Source organism: Dipodomys merriami, unplaced genomic scaffold (assembly GCF_024711535.1).
Source record: "Dipodomys merriami isolate MVZ:Mamm:240054 unplaced genomic scaffold, mDipMer1.0.p SCAF_427, whole genome shotgun sequence".
NCBI classification, from domain to species: domain Eukaryota; kingdom Metazoa; phylum Chordata; class Mammalia; order Rodentia; family Heteromyidae; genus Dipodomys; species Dipodomys merriami.
This window is the reverse complement of record NW_027205904.1, coordinates 894044-917433: the sequence shown is the minus strand read 5'-3', so window position 1 is coordinate 917433 and position 23390 is coordinate 894044. Positions and strand designations below refer to the sequence as shown.

General features: G+C 57.1%; 1 protein-coding gene across 2 annotated transcripts in view; it reads right to left on the bottom strand.

Annotated features, from left to right (window-relative positions):
* Positions 1-2427: 2427 nt before the first annotated feature.
* LOC138807681 (voltage-dependent calcium channel subunit alpha-2/delta-2-like) overlaps positions 2428-23390 on the bottom strand; it is a 90719-nt gene continuing 69756 nt past the window's right edge. The window contains exons 6-38 of one of the 2 annotated variants that reach the window (XM_069993462.1): positions 21733-21874; positions 18205-18336; positions 17978-18035; positions 17307-17357; positions 17080-17179; positions 16806-16964; positions 16492-16599; positions 16305-16383; positions 15764-15813; positions 15492-15581; positions 15229-15300; positions 14975-15049; positions 14627-14701; positions 14474-14545; positions 14309-14380; positions 14141-14202; positions 13749-13825; positions 10099-10159; positions 7694-7791; positions 7421-7511; positions 7242-7304; positions 7024-7127; positions 6696-6794; positions 6514-6602; positions 6264-6314; positions 5972-6043; positions 5702-5854; positions 5514-5566; positions 5329-5384; positions 5036-5162; positions 4713-4822; positions 4514-4596; positions 2428-4416 (exon numbers count right to left, since the gene is read on the bottom strand). In XM_069993462.1, the coding sequence (XP_069849563.1) occupies positions 4273-4416; positions 4514-4596; positions 4713-4822; positions 5036-5162; positions 5329-5384; positions 5514-5566; positions 5702-5854; positions 5972-6043; positions 6264-6314; positions 6514-6602; positions 6696-6794; positions 7024-7127; positions 7242-7304; positions 7421-7511; positions 7694-7791; positions 10099-10159; positions 13749-13825; positions 14141-14202; positions 14309-14380; positions 14474-14545; positions 14627-14701; positions 14975-15049; positions 15229-15300; positions 15492-15581; positions 15764-15813; positions 16305-16383; positions 16492-16599; positions 16806-16964; positions 17080-17179; positions 17307-17357; positions 17978-18035; positions 18205-18336; positions 21733-21874 (2928 nt within the window). In that variant the 3' untranslated portion in view covers positions 2428-4272. The remainder of the gene's footprint in view (positions 4417-4513; positions 4597-4712; positions 4823-5035; positions 5163-5328; positions 5385-5513; positions 5567-5701; positions 5855-5971; positions 6044-6263; positions 6315-6513; positions 6603-6695; positions 6795-7023; positions 7128-7241; positions 7305-7420; positions 7512-7693; positions 7792-10098; positions 10160-13748; positions 13826-14140; positions 14203-14308; positions 14381-14473; positions 14546-14626; positions 14702-14974; positions 15050-15228; positions 15301-15491; positions 15582-15763; positions 15814-16304; positions 16384-16491; positions 16600-16805; positions 16965-17079; positions 17180-17306; positions 17358-17977; positions 18036-18204; positions 18337-21732; positions 21875-23390) is intronic. The other variant, XM_069993463.1, reaches the window with a different exon arrangement.

The following is a 23390-nucleotide window of genomic DNA, read 5'->3' as shown; positions in this document are numbered from 1 at the left end:
AGCACCGCTTCCAATTTTCTAGTGGTTTATTGGAGATGAGTCTCATGTACTTCCCTGCCTGGGCTGGCTTTGAACCACGATCCTCAGATCTCAGCTTCCTGAATAGCTAGAATTACAGGTGTGAGCCACCGGTGCCCAGCTCTTTTTTTTTTTTTTGTCAGTCGTGGGGCTTGAACTCTGGTCCTGGGAACTGTCCCTCAGCTCTTCAGCTAAAGGTGAATGCTCTACCACTTGAGCCACAGCACCACTTCCGGGTTTTTGGTGGTTTATTGGAGGTAAGAGTCTCACAGACTTTCCTGCTTGGGCTGTCTTTGAACCACGATCCTCAGATCTCAGCTTCCTGAATAGCTAGAATTACAGGTGTGAGCCACCGGTGCCCAGCTCTTTTTTTTTTTTTTGTCAGTCGTGGGGCTTGAACTCTGGTCCTGGGAACTGTCCCTCAGCTCTTCAGCTAAAGGTGAATGCTCTACCACTTGAGCCACAGCACCACTTCCGGGTTTTTGGTGGTTTATTGGAGGTAAGAGTCTCACAGACTTTCCTGCTTGGGCTGTCTTTGAACCACGATCCTCAGATCTCAGCCTCGAGTAGTGGAGGAATCGAACCCAGGACCTCATGCATGCTAGGCAAGCACTCTACCATTGAGCCACCTTCCCAGCTCAGCCTTTCTATATTTTATCTGACAACTCTGTAGACTCTCAGGTGCTGTTTTAGGACATGAGAACTGTCTTGGGGGTTGAAGTTAGTCCTTGCCCTGTTGGTCAACTCCTTCAGAAGGGAAGCCCCATTTTGGCCAAGGACTGGAATGTCCTCATTTGTTTAGCAGGATTCCTCCTGCTGGCCATCTTGTCTCTGAGAACTTCTTATCTGGTGGGGAAAAATTTCTCCCATCGGTGGGAACGCTAGTACTTACTCCTAAGTCTGTGTGAGGACTCAGCCAAGCCCTCTCCAGGTGTGCTGGCAAACACAGTCACTGGAAATGCCCCTACTGGTGAAGTATGAGTTCACTTCCCCCACTGGGAAGTCACTGTGCAGGTGGTTACAGTTCTTTTTCCATGAAAAGAATGCAGAAGTCACATGAACTAGAGTTGGGGTTAAAATTAACAAGGGTGAGCTGGGTGTGGCAGTACATGGTGTCATCCCAACATTCAGCAGATTGAAGCAGGAGGACTGAAAATTCAACTACAGCCCGGGCTGTATAGTAAGTAGGACCTTGTCACAAACTGAGCAGCTAGAAGGGCCTGCCAAAGGAATGAATAAAAACTGGGTTGGTGGAAGTGGCGCTGTGGCTCACATGGTAGAGCGCTAGCCTTCAGCTGAAGAGCTGAGGGACTGCACCCAGGCCCAGAGTTCAAGCCCCATGACTTACCAAAAAAAAGAAAAAGAAAAATTGGGTTGGCTTCTGGCCTCCCCTAGACCCTGATAGGGCCCCTACTGGCTTATAGGTGGGCCTTAGTATCTTCAGGACAACAGGATTGGGCCTTAGTACAACAGAGTGCTGGCTTCTGCTCTTTTTGGTGAGTTAGAGGACCTGTCTGTCAAGCCCTTGTTAGCTGACTACATGGCTGGACCCAACTGGATTAACATCTCATTACTGTTTTCTTTCCTGGGTCCAGGCCTTGCCTTGAGGCTCTGAGAGGCTTCCTTTTACCTTCTCCTTCTGTGTGTGTGTGTGTGTCTGTGTGTGTGTGTACTCACGCACATGCTCATGCCACTCCTGGGTGGTGTCCCTGAGAATATTCCCTCAAGGTTAGGGCTCAACCATTTGAGCCATAACTTCACTGTGAGATAAGAAGGCCTTACAAACTTTCCTGCTGGGCTGGCTTTGAACCGTGATCCTCAGATCTCAACCTCCTGACTAGCTAGGATTACAGGTGTGAGCCATCAGCAAACAGCTTTCTTTTTTTTTTTTTTTTTTGTCGGTCATGGGGCTTGAACTCTGGGCTTGGGCATTGTCCCTGTGCTCTTCAGCTCAAGGGCAGCACTCTACCACTTGAACCACAGCGCCACTTCCGGTTTTCTAGTGGTTTATTGAGGAGTCTCACAGCCTTTTCTGCCTGGGCTGGCTTTGAACCTTGATCCTCAGATCTCAGCCTCCTGAGTAGCTAGGATTACAGGTATGAGTTACTGGCGCACAGCTAGCTTTCTTTCTTCTATATAAAGAGGTGTTTTTCGTTTTGTTTTATTTTTGCCTGGAGACTTGTAACTTGAGACAAAGTATGTCAGGAGCTAGGCTTTTAGTAGACACTGGAAGCATCCTGTCCTATGGCTCCAAGAGTTGTGGTCTTCATTCCCATCAGGGTAGGTTGAATCTCAAGGTCATGGCCACCCGCCTTCATAGTTACCCAGTCCTTATCCCAAGGCTGAAACAGTGGATGGAAACTGTTTGAAGTGAAAATATGAACATTATTTAATAACTGATCTTCTGTAATAAACCATTTGAAAATATTTTACAAGGAATCACACACACAATATTTTACAAAGTTTCTTGACTTTTTTTTTTTTGTCGCTGTTGTGTTTCCGACTTGTCTGTACAAAATAGAACAATAACAGAAAAAAAAAAAAAAAGGGCAGAGAAAAGGAAAAGGCCCCCTAATTCCCCAGCCTAAGGTGAGGGTGGGGGGGCGGGGAAGCCAGGTCAGGTGATGATGAGAAAGATCAGACCCATTTGGGGGTTAGACAACTACCTGATGGGGATTGTTTTGTCTGTTTTTCTGTTTTTTAAACTTAAAATATATATTTGTTTCTGTATGTTTCTTTTATATTCTCCATTGAGCACCTGACTACACTACAGTTACACACACGCCCCCTACAGGACACAGCTGACATCCCCGGCTGGGCATACATCATGAACACCCACCTTGGCACCAGCAGCGGGCAAGAGGCCGTACACACACACTGAGAAAGCGACAAGCAACATGACATTAATTAACGGAGCCATTAATTAATGCACTACCCTCCCCCCTCCTCCCAGTCCATCTGAGCCTCGTGGCTATATGCCCCCCAGCTCTCAGTCCCCTACTGGCCCCCAGACTCCAATGCCTTTGGGGGAAATGATCAGAATGAATGGTGGGAAAGATGTGCCCAGACCCAGCCTCCATACGTGCAGTGTGTATGTGTGTGTGTGTGTGCGCACGCGCATGTGCACTCTGAGTATGTATTCAACAGGGGAGGGACAATTTGGCCTCCTAGGGGCAGGGGAGTGTGGGTATGAGTGGCAATGATATAGGGAGTGGGCACAGGCCTGAGTGTAGAAGGGCCAGATGGAGATGGGATGACCCAGCCAGGAGAGACCAAGTCACTCCTGCTAAGGCAAAGGTTAGTGTCTGGTGTGTGTGTGTGTGTGTGTGTGTGTGCCCTCTGCCAAGGGGTGCAGGCAGTGGCATATGGTCCTGCTGGGTGTGGGGGGGAGCTGACACTAGTGAGAAATGGGTACAATGAGCACCTGGCAAAGAGGGGGGGCCTTGGGGAAACACTGATGGCTAGGGATGGGATGGGGGGGTGTCTTCCACCCAGCCCCAGCATTATTTGGCACTGTTGCACATTCAGCTTCAGAGATGGGAGGACCAGCTGGGCTGTAGCTCAGAATAGAGGCAGGCGGTGAGCACAGGTGTACAGCCCTCTCACCGGCCCCTTGCCCCGTGTAAGGCTATGTGAGCCCCCCCTCCCGCCCGTGGCATGTGTATCTATGTGTCTGTATTTGTGTGTGTCCCCTGGGGTAGGTCTTATGGGAGTCCTCAGGGTCCAGGTATGTACTTTGTTGTGTCTCAACTGCTGTCATCGTGAGACTGTCCTGACGCCTGCAGAGCTGGGCTGTGGGTGACTCCAGACCTGAATGGAACAGGAGCCAATAGAAGACTGTCCCCCCACCCCCACCCCAAGAACATCTCTCCCACCAGGATTTCAGTTAGGATGCACAGGCCTCAAACTACCATCTCTTCCTCTATTCTACCCAGGGAAACTACGGTAGAGAGGGCCAGACTGGACGTGTCCAACTGAGACAAGGTCACCTTTTGCAGAGGAAGCCTCCAGGCAGCCTGGGCAGCAGAGGCCTGATTTGGCACCAGTACAGGTGTCCAGGGCCTAGGGACACTTACATGGTTCAGGGGTGAGTCATGTCTTGGGTGCCAAAGAATGCGGCACCCTGCTTTGGACATAGGCTCCCAGGGTCCTTCAGTTGAGGAAGAGCAAATCTCTAAGGTGGATGATGTGGAGTGGCAGGAAGGAGAAGTGAGGGAGGCCAGGATGGGGGTAGGGGGCCCCAAGGTGGGATGTTCAGAGGCGGGGAGAAGGAGGAAGGGCGTGGACTTGAGGCTGTGGCCGGGGCGGCAGGCCTAGAAGAAGCAGCAGCTGCAGGGACACCAGGACGCCCAGCGAGGGTGGGAAGGAAGCGCCTCGGCCACAGTCTGAGGTATCTTCCTACGGAGGAGAGACAAGGTAACTGGTCGACCCAGACCACCTTCAAGGTCCTGGGGTGTCAGATCTGCCTCAGTCTCCCCCACCCACCCCTGCCCACCGTCGCATTGTAGTCGAAGCAGATGTGAGGTCCTCTCCTGTATCGCGGTCTCTGCACCAGCTCACACTGCTCCGGGCCGTCCGCTGGGCATGGGTGGGGAGTCAAGGAGGCGATGTCGTCGTCGGCAGCACAAGGGGACACGCGGGGCAGAAAGGGGCACATGGGTGGTGGCGGGGAGGGCTGGGGGGGGGCAGGATACAGTGTGTTTCTTTCTGCAGTAGCCGGCCAGCCTCACACTGGCTGCACAGCGGCTTCTCCGCCACCACGAACAGAAGGTTGGTGTTGGTCAGCCTCTGAGCATGGAACAGCCTGGAAAGAGAGGGAAAAAGAGGAGAGAGGGGAGAGAGGGAAAAAGAGGAGAGAGAGAGGGGGGGGGAGATTATAAAGAGGCGGGGCCTGAAAGTTAGCCCCGCCCCCAGACAAGCCCCGCCCCCACAAAACCACGCCCCCGACGCCGCGTCCCTTCCAGCACGCCAGGCCCCGCCCCTCGCCCTTCCGGACACGCCCCCCTCCGCCAAGCACCTGGAGCAGTTCCCGCAGTCGATGATGGCGTTGTAGGAGGCGTTCACCGAACCAAAGTAGTACTGGGTCTGTTTCATGACGCAGCTGCTCTCCCGCGCCTCGGGGCTCCCCTCAGCCTCCGCCGGGTCTGTGGGGGGTCCAGACGCCTCAGCCCCGCACACAGGCCTTGGCCAGGCTCGGCTGTAATTCCTCCCTCTCTGGGAGAGGGGGTGCGGGGTGGGGGGGACGGGGCGCCGCCCCACAGCTCCTACCCCAAAACCGGGATGCAGGCCTCCCAAGCCCTGCTAACCTACCTGCCTGGAACCAGCTGTGGTAGAGGAGACCGTAGAGAAGCTGCTGGAACAAGGACCTAAAAGGCACGGACAATGGAAGTGGTCAGCAGAGGGCACTGTCTTACTCCACTTGTGACTAGGGAGTGCCTTCCCTTCCTGGCTTACAACACCCCCCATCCCATCCCCACCCCCCCGCCAGGACCCACCAGGCCGCAGCAGAGGTCCACCAAGCCAGGTTAAGGAAGTCTGCAATGGTGGGCTGCAGTGGAGAGAGCGGGGCATGGGCTGACATGGCTGCCCCTCACCTCAGGATGCATCGCCGTCTGTCAGGAACACCCCCTTCCCCATCTTCAATCATGGTGGAGGGGGGGAGGGAAGGAGAGGGGTTCCTCACCACAAAAACACCCCGGGGTGCGGCTCCCAGGTTGCCAGGGGGCTGAGGGGCACAGGCTGCCTGATAGTCGTAGGACTCTTTGCGGGTGTAGAAGGAGTTGTTGTAGAGTGCCAGCATCAGGTTGGCATCTACTTCGCTGAAGAACCTGCCAACCTGGGATGCCGGGAAGGAACTGTGGTCATAAACCTGGCAGTGTCAAGGCCCCCCGGCCCTCCCCCCAACAAGACTGAAATATTTCCACCCTCCTTCCACTCTCTTCTTGGCTCTCACCTGGTCCCACTGATGGTTCTGGTTTGACAGCACCAGGAACCCTCCATCGTCAATGAGGACACAGAGTAGGTCCTGCCAGGTAGGGAAGGGGTAGGAAAAGGGGGGCAGGGGGGAGGAAGATGGACGGGGGGGCTCTACTGGAGATCTTCCACTTCAGGCCCTGGGAGGCTGCGAAGCTAGGGATGGAGTGCTGAGATCCAAAGGTTAAGGGATGAGCTAAGACTTGAAATTGGGATCCAAAAGCCTGGGAATGGAGGAAACCGGGGTTCGGGCAGGATCGTGGAGCACGCACCTCATTATTCACGTCGCAGTCCATCTCGCAGTGGCTGTTGGGACCACACTGCTGGGCAGAGAATGACGACTGTAAGGCACCCGCTGGGTTTTCTCCCTCCCGTTACCCTTCATAGATTTGGTTCTCTGGGAGCATCTGGAGCAGCCTCCACCTTCCCAGAGATGCTTGCAGCCACTCTGAGTGAGAGGCTTGTAAAGAACTCCAGAGAAAACGCCACTGGACTTGATTTTCTCTTCCCCTGCCCGGATACCTTCTGGGGCTGGTCCTGGTGGGTACGATTGCTGGCAAGCACCTTGAACTTCTCGGCCCAAGCTTCTAGGTCTAGCTTGACACCCACCACTGTGGGAGAGAGCAAGGGATCCGTCTGTTACTGGCTTTGGGTAGCAGTAGCCCATCTGTTGCCTCTTTCCCCCTTCTGTCCAGGGCATTCACCTGCTGGCCTCAGGGTACGTCGGCCGAGGCTGAGCTCCACGGCTGTGCTGACGAGGAGACCCACTGTACTGTTCTCCAGTTCCAGAGGCCTTAACAGGGCTGTGGTGAGGACAGAGCTGTCAGGATTGGGTCTTGACCACTCTGAGGTCTGGCTGATCCCAGCCTTAAGAACCCAGCACCCAGCATGGTGTTTATCCCTGCCTGTCCCTGTCTTCATGTTTGCCCTGATCTTAGCTAGCATCTAAGTGGACAGAAGTTTTAGAAAGCAGCATGTGACCCTAGGCTGGGGTTTCCCACCGCTTCTGGGTCCCATGAGTGTGACCCTTACCATCTTGGTGTGGGGGCTTGAAGATATAACCGTGATTATCCAGGCTGCGGCGGTAGAAGCTGGCATCGAAGGGTTCAGGGTTCTCCGTCCAGTCTTCAGCTGCCCTGGAGCACCCCGAGAGAGGCAGAGCTTGGTGGGTGCAGGCTCTTTTACGGGGGTCGGCCCAAGGACAGCGGGATGGGGTGAGGATGGTACTGGGTAGCAGGGCCGGCACTTACTTGTTGGGGAAGACACGTGTGATGCCACCGTCGGTGGCGGCGAACACGGCCAGCAGGCTGTACCTAGGGGTGGCAGGAAGGTGTGTGTGTGGGGGTCACAGGTCTTCTTCCTGTCAGGCAGGGCCAGGACCTCTGGCTCCAACCTAGCCTCCCGCCCCCACGGCTTGGGTGACGCATACGTGTTGAGATCCTGGTCCCGCCACACGCGTTCCACCAACTGCTGTGTGATGCCCGTGTCCAAGATCAAGTTGTGCAAAAGGAAGTTGTTGCCTGGAATAGACGGGCAGAGGTGGGGGGGTGTCTCTGGTTCCCCGCCCCCCCCCTTTCCCAGGGCTTCCCCAGGAGTCTTCCCTTTGCCCTGGCAAAGCTTGTGTCCACCCCTGCCCTTCTCTGGTCCCTCTGCAGGCTGCTCGGGCTTTGCCTAGATCCCGCTACCCTGCCTGACAACTCACACTGCTTGGAGTCTGGAGTCACTTTCTCCATGAGCTCAATGAAGTTCTTCAGGAACTCAGTGTTGTTGTCGGAGGCATTCAGGTCCTTGCAATACTCTCTGGGGGTTGGGAGGGGTGAGAAGAGCGGGCTTGGGGCGCTGGACAGAACAAGAGGCTCGAAGCTTTCTCAGTTGGCCTGCTCCTCGGCCACCTGCTGAGAAGCTCAGGCCACGGAGAGGGGCACACGTGTCCTCACGGGCTACGGCTGCAGGAAGATGGTCTGCTTCCTCCACCACCTTCACCACCATGGTAGTTTGTCTCTCCCAGGCTCGGCCCTTCAGAGCCTTCCATCTCTCTCTTGGGTCGTGAGCTCCAGAGAGCCCACTGGGGAGGCTTGGGGAACTGTCTGCTGGCTGGATCATCCACCTGTATGCCCTCCACAGCTCCCAGGGGCCCGGGTGGGTGGGCCCAGGTACCAGCACTGGCTTCTATTGGCTAGAGTCTTAAGGTCTCATCCTGCGGTGCACCTTTCAGCGACTCACTCAACCTCCCTGAGGCTTTTTCTCTGTGTGTGTACTGGCTAGAGGCGGGTAGACCAATCCTTCCCCTCAAAGCCTTCAACTGGGCTCAGGCTCTGGGTTCAGAAACTGTGAGGGCTGTGATGTGGCAGGGTGTACGTGTGGATCTGTTCTCCAGGAAGTCTTTCTCCCCCAATGACAGAGCCATCTCTCCTGCCCGGTCACCTGCTCACACCCCCATCTACATAGTGACAACATCCAGGTGCCGCTGGTAGCTCCCACCCGTCATCCCAGCCACCCGGAGGTTGAGATCTGAGGATGGTAGCGTGAGGCCAGCCCGTGAGACTCTCATCTCCAATGGACCACTGGAAAACTGGAAGTGGTGCCATGGCTCAAAGCAGTAGAGTGCTAGTCCTGAGCAAAAAAGAGCTCGGGGACAGCCCCTGGGCCCTGAGTTCAAGCCCCATGATCGACAAAAAATAAAAAACCAAGGAAGGATCAAGAGCCAGGTGCCGGTGGCTCACACCTGTCATCCCAGCTACTCAGGAGGCTGAGATCTGAGGATCACGGTTCAATGCTAGCCCAGGCAGGACCATCCATGAGACTCCTATTTCCAATGAACCACTCAGAAAACCAGAAGTGGCGCCGTGGCTCAAGTGGTAGAGCGCTAGCCTCGAGCTGAAGAGCTCAGGGATGGTGCCCAGGCCCAGAGTTCAAGCCTCACGACCAACCAACAACAACAAAAAAGTGAAGATAAAAGAAACATGCCCCTTCCTCAGGTTAGTGAGAGAACCTGGCACTTGCCAGAAAGAACTTTCGTGAAGCGCACACCCCGTGCCTCTGTCCCCGGAGGCTGCGCCTGACACACCCAGAGACACACCGGTACGGCCGTGCCCGGCATACACCACACGTATGACGGACGCATTCACGTTTGCGGGGTGCTCCACACACGCTCCACATATACCGAGCTCCCTGAAGCCAGAGATACAGAGGTGACGCGAACGAGCACAGTCCCTCGCCTTGGGGGGCTTCCTCGGGGCCACGTGGGTCTCACAGTTCTTCCCAGACATTCCCAGTCACGGACACACGGAAGCCATCCCACGCCAACACTCAGACTCTGCGGACACGTGTGCGCGACGGCTCACAAACACAAACACACATCTACACAGTCACAGATCTGTGGGTACATGCACGCGCTCGCATACATAATGGAGGTGAGGAGAGGCCAGAACCCCATGCGGTGCTTCAGAGCGCCCCCCACTCCTGTCTGTCTGTCTGTCACACCCACCACCTGCCCTCATCCAAAGCCCACTCATGAGAGAGGGCTTCGCCACTCCCTGGCCTCCTCAGACATGTGCACGACCTGCTCTGGGCGCTGACCCCTTACTTACCTAGAGTAGATCCTCACCCCCCCATCCTCCCTCGCACCCATCCCTCCTCCTCCTCCTCCTCAGTGACTTGGCACTGCTGGCACTGCCCACAGGGGCTCTGGCTAGCTCAGCCCCCCCAGACCCACACAAACACCGACACGAGACAAACGATGGGAGGGGAAAATGGCACCACACCACAAACTAGAGCAGCAGCGGCCCAGTGAGGGGCTGCTGGCCCAAGGGGAAGGGGCTCCTTCCTGGTTGCCTGGGACAGTGGGGTGGGGTTGGGAGGTCAGCAGCAGGGCCTGCTGGGAGGTGGACCGTGGCGGCCACTGGACACACCGCAGCCTGGCGCTGTTACATAGAGCCCAGGTATGCGCACGCGCAGCCACACATACCGGGCTATGTACGGAGAGGTGGGGGTGACACCGCACAGGACACAGACACACAAGAGCTCCAGGCAGCAGTGCGGGAAGTGGGGTAGTTGGGGGCGGGGGGGGGCGGGAAGGACACCTCAGCAAGGCCACACACAAGCTACCTGGGAGCAATGAAAACATGTCCTTCAGACTCAAAGCTGCTGGGGAGCAGGAACTCAAAATCTGCAACAGAAACGGGGGGGTTATCTGGCGGGGGCTGGGGGGGAGGCGAGAGGCCAGGGGGCTCAGAGCTCACGGGCTTGGAGAGGGACACGGGGAGGGGGGGGGCTCGAGGGAAGGGAGAGACACCAGCAGAGAGGGAAACCCGTCACTTCTACGGTCAGGTTTGAGCCAGAAGGGACGGGTGGGGAGGGGAAGGGCCTGCGGAGACTAGGCATCGCGGGAGGAGGGCAGTTATAGCCAATATGTTGCCCGGGCCCGGTCCTCTGTTGGCAGTGAGTCCCTTGGCGTGGCTGTATATGCTTCCATACGGCTGTATAGCACATATACACGGACACACACACACACACACATATATATACACACGCTGCTATATATATGCATGGTCTGGTGGAGGGGCCAGTCTCGCTCTTATCGCATCCATAATGGGGAGGAAAAAAAAAAACCAAAAACAACAAACCAAAACACCGCATGCTGAGCTTCCTTTGCCTCCAAAGAGACGTTTGAGGAAGGGAATTGGCTTTTTGGCTGCAGACATTTTTTTATTTTATTGCTCTTGCTTTGCCGCAGCTGTTTGCCTTTTGGTGAAGTCGTGCTTTTTGTTCCGTGTCAGGCATCAACATGGCCAAACCGAGGGGGTTTCTCACGGGCGTCGACAGTCCAACCAGAGACGGGTGTGGGCAGTCAGGGGGAAGGGGTGTGCAGTGCATCGTGGGGGGACAGAAGGGGCCCACCCTGAGTTAGGGTGCTTGGGAGAGGCGCACACATGGCGAGAGGGATGCCATTGACCTACACACTTGCTTTCCTGGGACACGCAGGGGCAGATGGGAAACAAAAGGCTGAATCTCTTCCTTTCCTGGGATTATTTCTGGGTTCAGAGAGGATGGCTGGGGAGGGGGAGGTGGGGAGTCCCTGTGGAGCCCACCAGTTGAGCCTTGGCCCTGGACTTAAGATCTCTATGTGTGAGATCAAATTTATCAGTGTGTGTGTGTGTGTGTGTGTGTGTAATGGGGCTTAAACTCAGGGCCTGGATGCTGTCCCTTAGTCCCCCCACCCCCTTCATAACTGGTGCTTTTACTGGCTTTGCCTTCTGACTCCTAGTTGGAGATCAGAATCTCAGACTTTCCTGCCTGGGCTGGCTTTGAACCTCGATCCTCAGATCTCAGCCTTCTGTGTGGCTAGGATGACAGGCGTGAGCCACAGGGACCTCGCTGCGTCTTTGGTTGAATATGATGGAACGGTTTTGCCGTGGCCTCTCCCTGTCCAGCTACACCGGCCCCCCTGCTGGGCTATATCCGGGAGTCCCCTGGCTCTTGGCCTGTCTCAGTCTGGCAGTCTACTTTTTCTGCCCCATGGGCCTTATGCGTGCAGAGGAGGGATTTTCCCCCACTGTGTTATTAAATACTCCCACGATGCACCGCAAGGTTCCGGGCGAGGGGAGACTGGGATGTTCAAGGGGCTGGGCGGTCACTGGTTGGACTGTTCCTTTCTGATAGGACTGTGAGGCGGGGTTTGGACACAAGCCAAAGGGTAAGGGGTGGGGGCGGGGAGAGGAAGAGGAGAAAGAAAAAGGAAGGAGAAGGGGCAAGGAGGGAGCCTATCTATGCTAATGGTTACCCCGGGGCCCTGCAGTCCTAGGGTTACTAGGTGGGATGTGGGAGAGGGGGAGAAAAAAACACCAGCACTGGGAGTAAGGGGTGTCCCCCACTCCCACCCAGATTGGGTAGGGGTGGCTGTATTGAGATCTTGCCCCAAGTCCGGTCAGGTCCACAGTCCCTGAATCTACCTTTATTTCTCCAGACTCTCTTTCCTAAACCTTTGGGCTCATCTAAGGAACAAGGAGAAGGCCAGAGCAGGGCTGCACCAAGGGGGCTTGTGGGAAAGCCTCTGGAGCAGAAGGGAGAGCAGGCTAGTACGGGGACTGGAACACTAAGGTGACAATGGTGTGTTGGCCTCGCTCTTCCGCAGTGGCTGGGCGGCTGCCCCGTCTATGTCTCTCTACCCTGGAAAAAGGCTGTGGCGCATCTGAGCCTGTCTGTCTCCTTTCTCAGAGGGCTACCAGCTTCTAGAGCCACTGCTAGAGATCAGAGGAAGGAGAGGTAGTCCAGAGGTGTCTGACAGGGCTGGAGCTTTCCCACAGCCTCACAGAAGCCCTCTGGGGTCTTGGGCCCCCCTGCCCACTGGGTGGGAGTTGTCTCTGTGGTCAAGATTTCTTGACCACTGGGGGCATCAGAGAAAAGGCAAGAGCTGAGGATCCAAGGGATGCTAGGAGGGAAGCCCCAGAGGGCAGGGGTATGGCTGGTCCTGGGCAGGGACGGGGGGCAAGCAGGGGCGTGAGGACGGGTAGGGTTGAGGGGAGGAGGGTGCACCGGTACTGGAAATACTTGCCCTTCAGTTTGCTGATTGGCACTGGGACAGTCCACCAAGAGAGAAAGCGAGGAAAACAAAAACACACACACAAAAACAAACGAAAAGGGGGAGGGGGAAGGGGAGGGGCACAGACAATATTTTATTCAATGGCTGTTTGAATGAAAATATTGTGTCTCATCATCATACCGAAAGGAAACTTCTTGCAAAAAAAAAAGACACGAGAAAGAGAAAGAGAGCGAGAAAACTCCAAGGAGATGAGCTCCTCTCTCAGCCAGGCAGGCGGGAGGGGGCGCCCGGTGGGGGCTGGAGCCCCAGCCTCCCTCCCAGTGTAACCTCAGGCAGGGGCCAGGCAGGACTGGGCCCCCGAGACCCAGACCTTTTCAGAGAGGCCCAGGGGGGAGCGGAGCATGCACAGGAAGCCACAGGCAAGAGGAGGTGGAAGGTGGGAGAGCAGGGAAGGGAGAAGAAAGGAGACAAGGAGGCGGCGAAAATGAAGGATAGAGGAACAGAGTGGATGGAACGAAGGAAACAGAGAGCAGAAGAGAGAAGAGGGCAGGAGAGAGGGAGACTACATGGAGAGGGGAAAAGGAGGGGTGCAGGGGGTAGGGAGAGATGGAGGGAAAGTTGGGAGAGTGAAATGGAGCCAGTGAGTAGCAGGGAAGGGAAAGAGGGGGAGGGAGAGACAGAAGGTGGAGGGAGATGGAGAGGAAGGGGTAGAGGGGGGTAGTGACCATGGGAGGTGCCACCATGGTGTGTGTGTGTGTGTGTGTGTGTGTGTGTGTGTGTGTGTGTGTGTGTGTGTGTGTTGGGGGAGGGAGGAAGAGCTGAGCAGAAAGATGAGAGAAGAGAAGAGAGGGAAGGGGTGTCTGCTGAGAAAGGAACCCCCGGGGAGCGTTCAGGGCAGGCAGGCTAAGGAGGGAAGACACAGAATAGGAGAAAAAAAGAAAACCGAAACAAAAAGATAAATCAATAAAACCAGAAACCTTAACGGAAACCAATGAGAGAATGGTCTGGAACCAAATCTGAGAAAAGGCGAGCATGCAGATTTCCATAGACTTTCCAAGGCTGGTGCCGCAGCCTGCGGGCACGCGGGGCTGGGCAGACTGGGCGGGAAGGGGTAGCCTCGCCAGCAAGCTCGGGCTGGCTATGCTGCCTGGGTCCGGCCAGGGTGCAGGGGGCAGAGGCAGGGGTGCAGGGCGCAGGCAGGGGCCGGGCCACTTACACTTGACCTGTAGGATCTGGTCGCTGAGGTTGGCTTGGAGGTAGAAGGTGCTGTAGGGTGGGAGCACCAGCCCCAGGCTGAGGAGGAGGAGGAGGAGGAGGAGGAGAAGGAGGAGGGAGAGCAGGTCACTGCTGGGGAGAGGTGGGCTGCAGGGGCTAAAGGCGGCCGCCCCTCCCTCTCGTGGCTATGGGACATGCACGGCCCAGGGGTCACACCTCAAAAGATGCTGGGGCCCCAGAAGTCTGCCAGAGACCTCTGAGTGACTCCACACCCCAGTAGACTCCCCCGATCTGCGGTTGCTAGTACCCCACTGGGAAGGTAATGGGAGGAGATGGAGGAGGTGGGGTGCACTAGGGCCACCCCTGCCGCTCACCCAGCCTTGGCCCACTCACCTGTAGTTGGTGCTCCTAATAGGCACCCAGGTGTAGTTCCGAATCACCTCGTCTACGTACCTCTAGGAGAGGAGGCTGTGTCAGGAAGCTGGGTGAGCGGGGTGGGGTGGAGAGGGGTGGGAGGGCGCCCACCCTCTTTCCCCGCCCCTCTCTTCCCGGCCTTCTTACCTCATCCAAGGACTTGACCAATGTTCTGATCTGCTTGTGGCCCTCGTCGCCGTCAATCATGCTCCGACGGATCTGGAAGGGTCGGAGCTGTGACCTCCCTCGTCTTCAGTGTCTGTCTCCCCGCCCACCCCCCTCCCCCAGCCCTCCTCCCCACCTTTAACTTACCTCCTCCTTATTCTCATCCTCCAGCTCGGCATCCAGGAAGTCCAGAGTGACGGGCTCCCGGAAATTGGTGGTCTGTTGGAGGTCAGGTGGGAAGTTGGGGATCCTCATCATGAAGGGGTCCCGCCCACCCTCAGGACCACCCATTGGGCTCACCTGGGGCTTGAGATTGGGGTGCAGCAACACGTAGCCATTTGGGTCGATGGCGAACACGTAGCCGTTGGCTCCGAGCTTGGGGGGGGAAGGGGGCAATACAGATCGGGGGGCTCAGGGTCCGGAGGGCTGGGTGGGGATCCCTGGGCTCTGGATCTAGCCCTCGCCTCTGAGACAGTTTTCTCATCACACACTGAGTCTGTGCCCTTCCTGGCCCTTGATGGGAAGTCTGCCCACCCCAGCTCCGGGCCCCGATGCCGTCACCTCCCCCAGAAGCCTTCCCTGATTTCCCACAGAGGTCCCCAAGGAGGCTCAATGATCGATCCCCGCTGAGCGGGGCAGGACACTCACTGTGTAGTTGGGAGTTAGTCTCTTGATGTCATTCAGAGCCACATCGATGCCCATCACACCCAGAATTAGCTGGTTCTGGGAGCAGAGGCATGGCGGGGGGGGGGGGGGGGGAAGGGGTTCTTTTAATAAAGTTTGATTCCACGCCCTCAAACACGATCACAGGTTTGCGGGTCCGCTCTATCCCACACCCTCACACACGCCACAGGTACACCCGGCCGTGCCTGGGAGCACACAGCTCCGTGTGGAGACCTCACCTTCTTTTCCCCAGGGCCGTCTCGAGTCAGGTTGAAAACTGGGAGGGTCCCTGTCACCACCAGTCCCAGTCCCTGAAGGAGAGGAAGATGGGGGGAAGGGGGGGTCTCCTGAGACTGGCCCTGCCCTCACCCTGAGCGTTCAGAACAGAGGCTGGTCGGGCGAGGGCCACCCTTTAACCTCTGCTAACCCCCCTGGGGACACATTCCCAGGGGGAGGCTCCAGTCCCCGCCCCTCCCCGCCCTTCTCGTTCTAGAGGCCTTACCAGCGCATCCTCATACACGTTGGTCCACTGCACCTGCTTAGCCTCCTTGCCCGCCAGCACCATGGGCCTTCCCAACACGTCCAGATATTCCTGGGGAAGGGGGGTGGCGGCGGAGGTCCGGAGTGCCTCTCTCAATTCACTCCCTCCTCCGCCTTCCTGTGTTTCGGGACTGCGGCCTCAGCCACCGGCAGAGGGCGCTGTTGGCCCATGGCGGCTGAAGGCGCACCGCGACCATAGGGAACTGGGAGGAGGGGCTTCCCCTACAGCCTCACCTGCGTGTTGATGCGGATGGCTCCAATGGAAGGGATCTCGAAATAGTAACCTGTGGAGGGAGGGGAGGCAGGGGTGGTCCTGGTTGACGCTGCGGGATCCACGGCACGGGGGTGGGGGACGCTCTGTGGGGTACATCTGCAGCCCCCACACGCTTGTCTGTCTCTCTGGTGTCACTTCCCCCCTCCCCCTTCCCCCTCCCATTCACATCCCTTACTGCTGCTCCCAGGCGATGATTTGTGTCTGAACTGGATGGAAGGGGAGGGAACGAAGGGATCTGAGGAAGCAGAGCAGAGGTGGGGGGCGGGCGGGGGCTAGGGAGCCCCAAACCTACAAACACATGCAAGCTGGGAGACAAGTGGACAATGACCAGATCACTAGCTAGGCAGACAGAACCGGTGACATGGGCAAGTAAGAAAGCCTACTAGACAGAGCGACAGCTGGCGCACGTATAGTAAGCTGGATAGAGAGTAGATGAACTGACAGCCGGACACATGGACAGGGGGCGGGCAGACCCTCCGGTGGCGCCATCAGACCAGATACCTTTATTGGTGCAGGCCATCCACTGCAGGGGTGTGACGTCATAGTTATGCTGCCCCACAGAGAATGTGAACACGCGTACCTGGCGGGGGCAGGGGGGGGGCCCCGACGTCACCGCGGTGCCCGCTTAATGACGACCCTCCCCCGTCCCAGACCCGGATGGAAAGCTCCCAGCGGGGTGGAGCCTCACCGTCCGGTTGGGCCAGTTGTACTTCTCAAAGACGTCCTGCACACGGTCCTCTCCGCCGTCGGTGAACATCATGATCATCTTATTGCAATTGGCACGAGTAATGTTGGACTGGGCAGGGGGTGAGGCCGGAGTCAGGTAGCTTTCGGTCCCAAGGGCAGGGTCCCCCCACCCTCCTGGTGTTTTATGTCCCAGGTGCGTGTTTGATGCTCACGAAGCCATTCATCTCGATCTCTCCCCCCCCCCCCGTGTCTCCAGACCCAGGCCCTCTCTGCCCACCTTCTGCCCCCCCACCAGCCCGCCCCATGGAGGCTCACGTTCTGCAGCTGGTCAAAGGCATATTCGAAGCCGGCCTTGTAGCCTGTGGTGCCCTTGGCCACCATGCCCTGCACCGCTTCCTTGAACACCTTCTTGTTACGCACGTTGGCCTGAACCAGGTGTGTGAAGCAAGACACGGGCTGTGCCTTCTCGTTGAACTGCGGGGATGGGGGGGCGGGGGGGACGGTGGTGAGTAGCTTCGGGCCGGCCTGGGCAGGCCAGCTGGCCCGTGGAGAGGCCCGGTCCCCCCAGCCTTGTCACCTCAGCACTCACCGAGGCCACGTTCACATAGTCGTCGTCAGAGAGCGTGTCCAGCATCTCGCAGACAGACGTCTTCATCAGCTTCAGGGTCAGGCCGCTCACGCTGCCGCTCCTGGAGAGATGGGGGGGGGCATGTGGGGGACCTAGAGGATTCTCCTATCCTCCCTCCCCCATGACTTGCCTGGGTGGCACAGTCCGGCCCTCATCCTGCCCCAGACCCGCGGGCAGTGTCTACTCACACGTCTACGATGATGACCATGTCCTTGGGCGATGAGGCCCCCTGGATGTACCTGACCCAGGAAAAGCCTTAGTTAAGAGCGACCCCCCACCTTCTCTGGGACCCGGGGGGTCCTCCCTTCCTTCAACTTTGCCTCGATGAATGGGTTTCTATTGACGATTCACTGGGTGGGTTGGATGGGGTCTCTCAATGTAGGGAAGAGGGGAGCAGAAGGCAGTTTCCTGGTTTTGATGGCTTCTAGTGTTCTCCACCCCGGACAGTCTAGCTGCATGGGGGACGGAGTAGGAAGGGAAGGTCACAGGGTACTGTGGGAGGAGGGGCAGGGTGGTGAGGTGTTTGGGGCTCAGGTGGCTGAGGTGGAGACTGTGACCCCACAGAAGCCCTACGCAACCTCAGGAGCATCTCTGCTGGTCCGATCTCTCTGACCTGAAGGGGTGAGGGTACCCAGTGGTAGACTGGGGGGAGGGGGGGTGAGAAACGCATCCAGGCGGCCGGGAGGCCTGCCTGGGTGATGGGATCCATTTTCCAGTGGCAACGATGTGTGAAATGAAAATTGGATAGAGCTGGCTGCGCCCCTGCTCCGAGGCCCGGGTATGGGGAGGGGAGGGGAGCAGGAGGGAGAGGTGGGGAGCTGAGGGCGCATCCCCGCTTGGCCCCTCCCTGCTCACTCACCAGGGTCTCCTTCGGACGTCATACAGGTCAATCTTCTTGGGGGCTCGCCATGGGGTCGCTGTGGGAAGAGAGATGGTAAGGGGCCGTGGGAAGCCTTGCCCAAGACTTACAAGAATGGCTGGGTTACTGAAGCTTGGAGGCCCACCCCACATGCGCCCCCGATGACCGGGATAGGAGATGGACATGGTGGGGGGCCGGGTGGACGGGAGAGATGGGCCAGCACCTACCCGGGTAGTAGCGGGTGACTCCCGTGGCGCTGCCAAAGACCTGCCAAAGCAGCGTGGGGTCTTGCCTGCGATTCTCCATGAACACGTTCTCCAGGGCCTCGGTCCAATTGAGTTCATTAAGGATGACGGTGGCTGGGGGAGGGAGGACCGGGAGGTCTGGTGTGGGGAGCTTGCCCCCGCTTCTCTGTGACACTCATGCCCGGGGCCTCCTCTGATCTCTACCAATCCAGACTCACTCCCATTCCAGATCCAGGCTGAGACTGGGCCAGATCCCCCAAGGAGATCTGCTCTTTACCCTGGCAACCGTTCAGAGGAATCACTCAGCCTACATATGACCTCTGCCAGATCCCCTTGTGAAGGGGCAGGGGAGCTGTGGCCTGCGGCTCTTGGAGAGGGACAGCCCAGGATGGCAGGGAGCCGTGAGCCGGGTCCCCTCCCCACCCAGCACACTGCCTGGTCCCCCAGGAGCTCACCCACTCGGCATGCACTCCAGGCTGCGGCCACAAGAAAGCAATTAAGGGCTCGCTGATGGAGCGGGAATTATTCAGCTATTAAGGTACCTGATAAGCTGGAAGCCACTCAGCTTCATGATTAATCAACTGGGGCCAGGAGCGGGCAGGGGCAGAGATGGAGGGGCGGGGGCTGTCAGAGGGGAAGGGTGGTGCCGGGATCCCGCTCTTCCACAAGCATGCACATGCACGTGCACATGCACACACGTACACGCTGCACCCTCAGGAGCTATCTGTGCACCTAGGACCTGTGTGCTCACAGCCAGATGTGTGATCCCTCCCCTCTCAAACCTTCTAGCCCATCCACCCAGCTGCTGTCGTGGGTGAAGGGCACACATACCCACACTTATATGACCCCTTCTGCACCTATAGGAGGTCACTGGTAGGCTCTGCCCTCACACCTTCCTACTATCAGTCACCCACCCCTCCCCTAACTCCTGGAGTGGTACAGGTATAATTCCTGGGCTAGGCCCCTGCTCTGCTTCCTCACAGAGCAAGGCTTCTCTCGGATGATCAGCTTCTATCCTGCTGATCGCCCAACCTGGGCAGCACTCCTATCATCTGACTCAAAGCAACTATAAATCTGCCTCCTGTGTGTGTGTGTGTGGGGGGGTGCGCACGCACGGGGACATATGCCAGGACACTCAGGAAAAACAGGAGTGGGAGCTGGGCACTGGCAATTCATGCCTGTCATCCTAGCTACTTGGGAGGATCACAGTTCCCAGCCCAACCCAGTCAGAGAAGTACCTGTGACGCTTATCTCCAACAAACCAGCAAAAAGCCGGAAGTGGAGATGTGGCTTGAGTGGTAGAGCACTAGCCTTGAGCAAAAAAAACCCCACAGAGACAGCGCCCAGGCCCTGAGTTCAAACCCCACAAATGACAAAAAAACAGAGAAATCCAGGAGTGGGATACCTGTGTCTGCCTGGCTTGTCCCCTCATCCCCCGGCCCCCATGCTCCCCTTATTTCCTGTTTCTTCTATCTCCTCTCTTCCTGGGTGGAGCCCTACCACTATCCGCCTCCCCATATGATTTCCATCAAGGATTACCCCAGTGAGAACCAGAGGGAGGCTCTGATCCTTCCAGAGAGCCTCCCAAAGGCTCTGATCTTTCCAGAGCAGAGGAGCTGTGATTTACACTCGCTCACGTCTGTTGCCCGTAGCCCAGAGGCTCCCACAGACCTAGGTAGGTATGACTGGGTCTCTGCTGTCTCATCTGCTGCCTAGCTTCACCCCCTCTCCTCTGGCTTTCTACTGTGTCCCATTATGTGAAAACAAAACACATTTCTAGCATTGGCTCTGCCTATCGAACACCATGTCACGGTCCCGTTTCTGATTTAGAAACTTAGTGAGTTGAACAATTTCTATTTCTCACTTTAAGGAAGGATGAAGTCAGGCTCTCCAGTATCTCGTATGTCCGCTCTGGGGGTCTGTCTGGCATGCCCATCCCTCTCTGCGCCTCAGTTTTCCTGTGACAAGCTTGGAGTGGACCACCTTGGGGTCTCTTTGAGCTGCTATGATTTTCCTAGCTCAAGTGAAGAGCCAAAAGAAGGAGCTGGGCACCAGTGGCTCCCGCCTGTGAGCCTAGCTACTCAGGAGGCTGAGATCGGAGGATTGGGTTTCTAAGGTGGCCCAGTCAGGAAGGGAGGTTCACGAGACTCTTACTTCCACCAAAAAAACCCAAAGTGGAGCTGTGACTCAAATGGTAAAGCACCAGACTTGGGCATAAATGTTTAAGGCCCTGGATTCAAATTCCAGTATAGCAGAGGGGGAAAAAAAGCCCCAAAAGACTGTCCTCAAAGGTATCTGTGATCACACACACACACACACACACACACACACACACACACACACACACACACACACACACACTGCAATCACTGCAGAACATGCTGAGGAAAACACCCTGCCCAGGGAAAGGGTCCACACACCCCACCCCCACCCCACGTGCACACACTGCTCAGATCACGCCGAGTTGGGAAACGGGGACCGTGCCCCCTCAGGCAGGCGATTACAGATTTAATTAAAAGTGACACAGTAAATAAAAAACATATAAAATGTAATTTGTGTGGGTAGCGAGGGGTGACTGGAGAGGGTGGTGTGGCTCCTGTTTTAATTAGCGTGCATGCCCGTGATAGTGCCCCTCTACTGGCTTAGGCAGGTGGCCCGTGGGAAGCCTCGAGGTGGGGGAGGGTTAGGGGTAAGGAGGAGCCCATTCCCCTGCTCCCCGAGGCTTCCCAGACCAGGCTGATGCTGATGGTGAAGGAGGAGGCCTTTCCCCAAGGACCTTGAATCCCCGAACACTTGAATCTGTGTGGTAGGTCTGGATCCTCCTTTGCCCCTAGACTCCCAGGTGGCACCCTTGAGATCTGCGACTAACTATGCATCGCATCAGAACTCAGGGACCCCAGTGTCTTCAACCCTGCTTCTGTCCCATGTCTGGCTCTTGGCCTCTTTGTTACATTTCCCAAGGATCTCGGGAAATTCCTCTTCGTGTCTGACACGTCTTTCCAGCTGTCATGAAGGGAATGGGCAAGCTGGCCCATCCCCGGGGCTGGGAATTCCACCCATCTCCTGTCTGGCCACTCTGAGCTGGGAACGATCGCGCCACCCCTTTGGCTCGGTGCCAACCGGCAGAGCGGTCGGATCGGGTCGGTGCCTGTGAAGTGCAGCTCCCAGTCCCCTAGCTCTGTGTCTACCTGACAAGTGCAGTGTCTTCACCACTCTTTATAGAAGCAGAGAACGGGCAAGGAGAGCAAGGAGCTGTTTTAGGGGAGTCAGACCAGTAGTGGGAGTTGGGGGAGACTGTGTCTGTATGCTCTGGTGTGGGTATGTGCGACACTCGGTGTCTCATAGCCCACTGTGGCATCGTGTGACAGGTGAGCATGTGTGACCGTGGGTGAAGGGGGCCGGAGGACGATGATGGCAGCATTCTGTTCCCCCGTGGACTGGAAGTTCCTGGACGGTGGATTTTTCTCCTACGTGGTCGGGGTGAGTTGTACAGATCGCTCTCACACTTACAGCCTTTGTAGATATCCGTGGGGATCTGCACCGCTGTGTAGGAGTAGTTGACCTTGTTCTTGAAGTTGGGGTCCTCAATGAAGTCCAGCCTCAGGGTGCTGGCCTTGGATCCCCTGTCCATATCCTCACTCTCGGGATCATCCTGCAGAAAGCCCCCGGCAAGGTCAGGGTCAAAGATGGTGGTTGGATCCGACCAGCCTCTTCAGGAAGGCTGAGAGTGTCAGAGACTGGGATGTGGCGGGGAGGCATCTCAAGGATGGCCGCCATTGTGGTCAGAGACAGAGAGATGGAAGACCCGGAAGTGTCCTGCTTCCCATCTGCCCTTGGCTACCACACTCACCGTCTGATTGCCAGACCGGATTCTAAAACCAGAACCAAACTGACCCCTTTCCCACATCGCCGAAAACCAGTGAGAAGGCAAAGAGCATGGACGTCCAGAGGGAGCAGGGAGCAGAATTCTGCTTCTATAGATGTGCCTTGTGCAACTGCAGGGAGGCCTTGGGGCAGCCCCCCCCCCCGCCTTCCCCATTGAGGTCCCTCCCATCTCCTGCATGGAGCCCCGTTACTGGGGAGGAGGTCTGAGGAAGGGGCAAGCACCCCGGGCAGCATGGCAGGTCTAGGGAGCTGCAAGGAGGGGGGTGAGGGTTGGGGGTAGAATTAGGACCCAGCCACCTCCACAGGGAGAGTTTGCAATGCCTGCGAGCAGCGGGACCGAGAAGGCCCCCGTCGATTTTCTAAAATGAGCCACGGCCGCCTGACAGGTGCCAATTACAGCATCTCAGGGCCGGCCGGGCATGCGCCGTGCGCTCCCTCCCGCCTCCGTGGGCTGGCAGAAGCAGGGCTGCTGTGACTACAGCGTTGATGCTGCGGTCTGGGGGGGGGGGAGGGTGGGCTGGGGTGCAGGTGTGTGAGGGGGTGCAGGGAGGATGGTGGGAGGGTTTGAAGGGGAAGAGAGGGAAAAGCCAGGCTGGGAGGCCACATGGTGAGCGAGGCAGGGGGAGAGCTGGGTGCTCTGGTATGGGGGAAACCTGCCCAGCATGTGACCACCTCTTGGACCAGGCTTAGTTCATCTCCCCCCCCCCCCCGTAGGTTCTGGGCTGCTCAATGGGTGCCGGCTGCCCCTCCCTTCTCCCCACCCCGAGGGATCTGCCCGTGATCGCTGGTGGCGTTCAGCCTTTCTACTGAGCCAGATGTGCGTCTGCATATCCTAAGGACACCGCTCTAAAGCGCCCAAGGCGAACACCCTGTCCTTTCAGAGTAGATTCTGGATGGCAAAATTCTGCCAGGCGGCATGCACCACGCATGCTCTGCTCAGAGTGGCGGGGCGGGGGGGGGGTGGGGAGTGGGGGGGCAGGTGCGGGAGAAGAAAGCCCCCCGAAATGTCAGCAGCAGACGAAGGGCACTGGAAAATTTAATCTCCCGACTTTCCCAACTAATGTGACATTTGGATTCTGTTCTGATAAGCTATCAGCTGGCGAACTTTTTCCTTCCTTTTCTTTCTCCCACCCCCACCTTCTGGCTGGTAATTTAAAAGGAAAACAGTCTAGAAAGATCTCTTAACTGTACCTCTGGCAAAGATGGGGGAAAAAAAAAAACCCACAACACAACACAAGCAGGAGTGTAGGCAGATGTGTGTGTACGTGTGTGTGTGTGTGTGT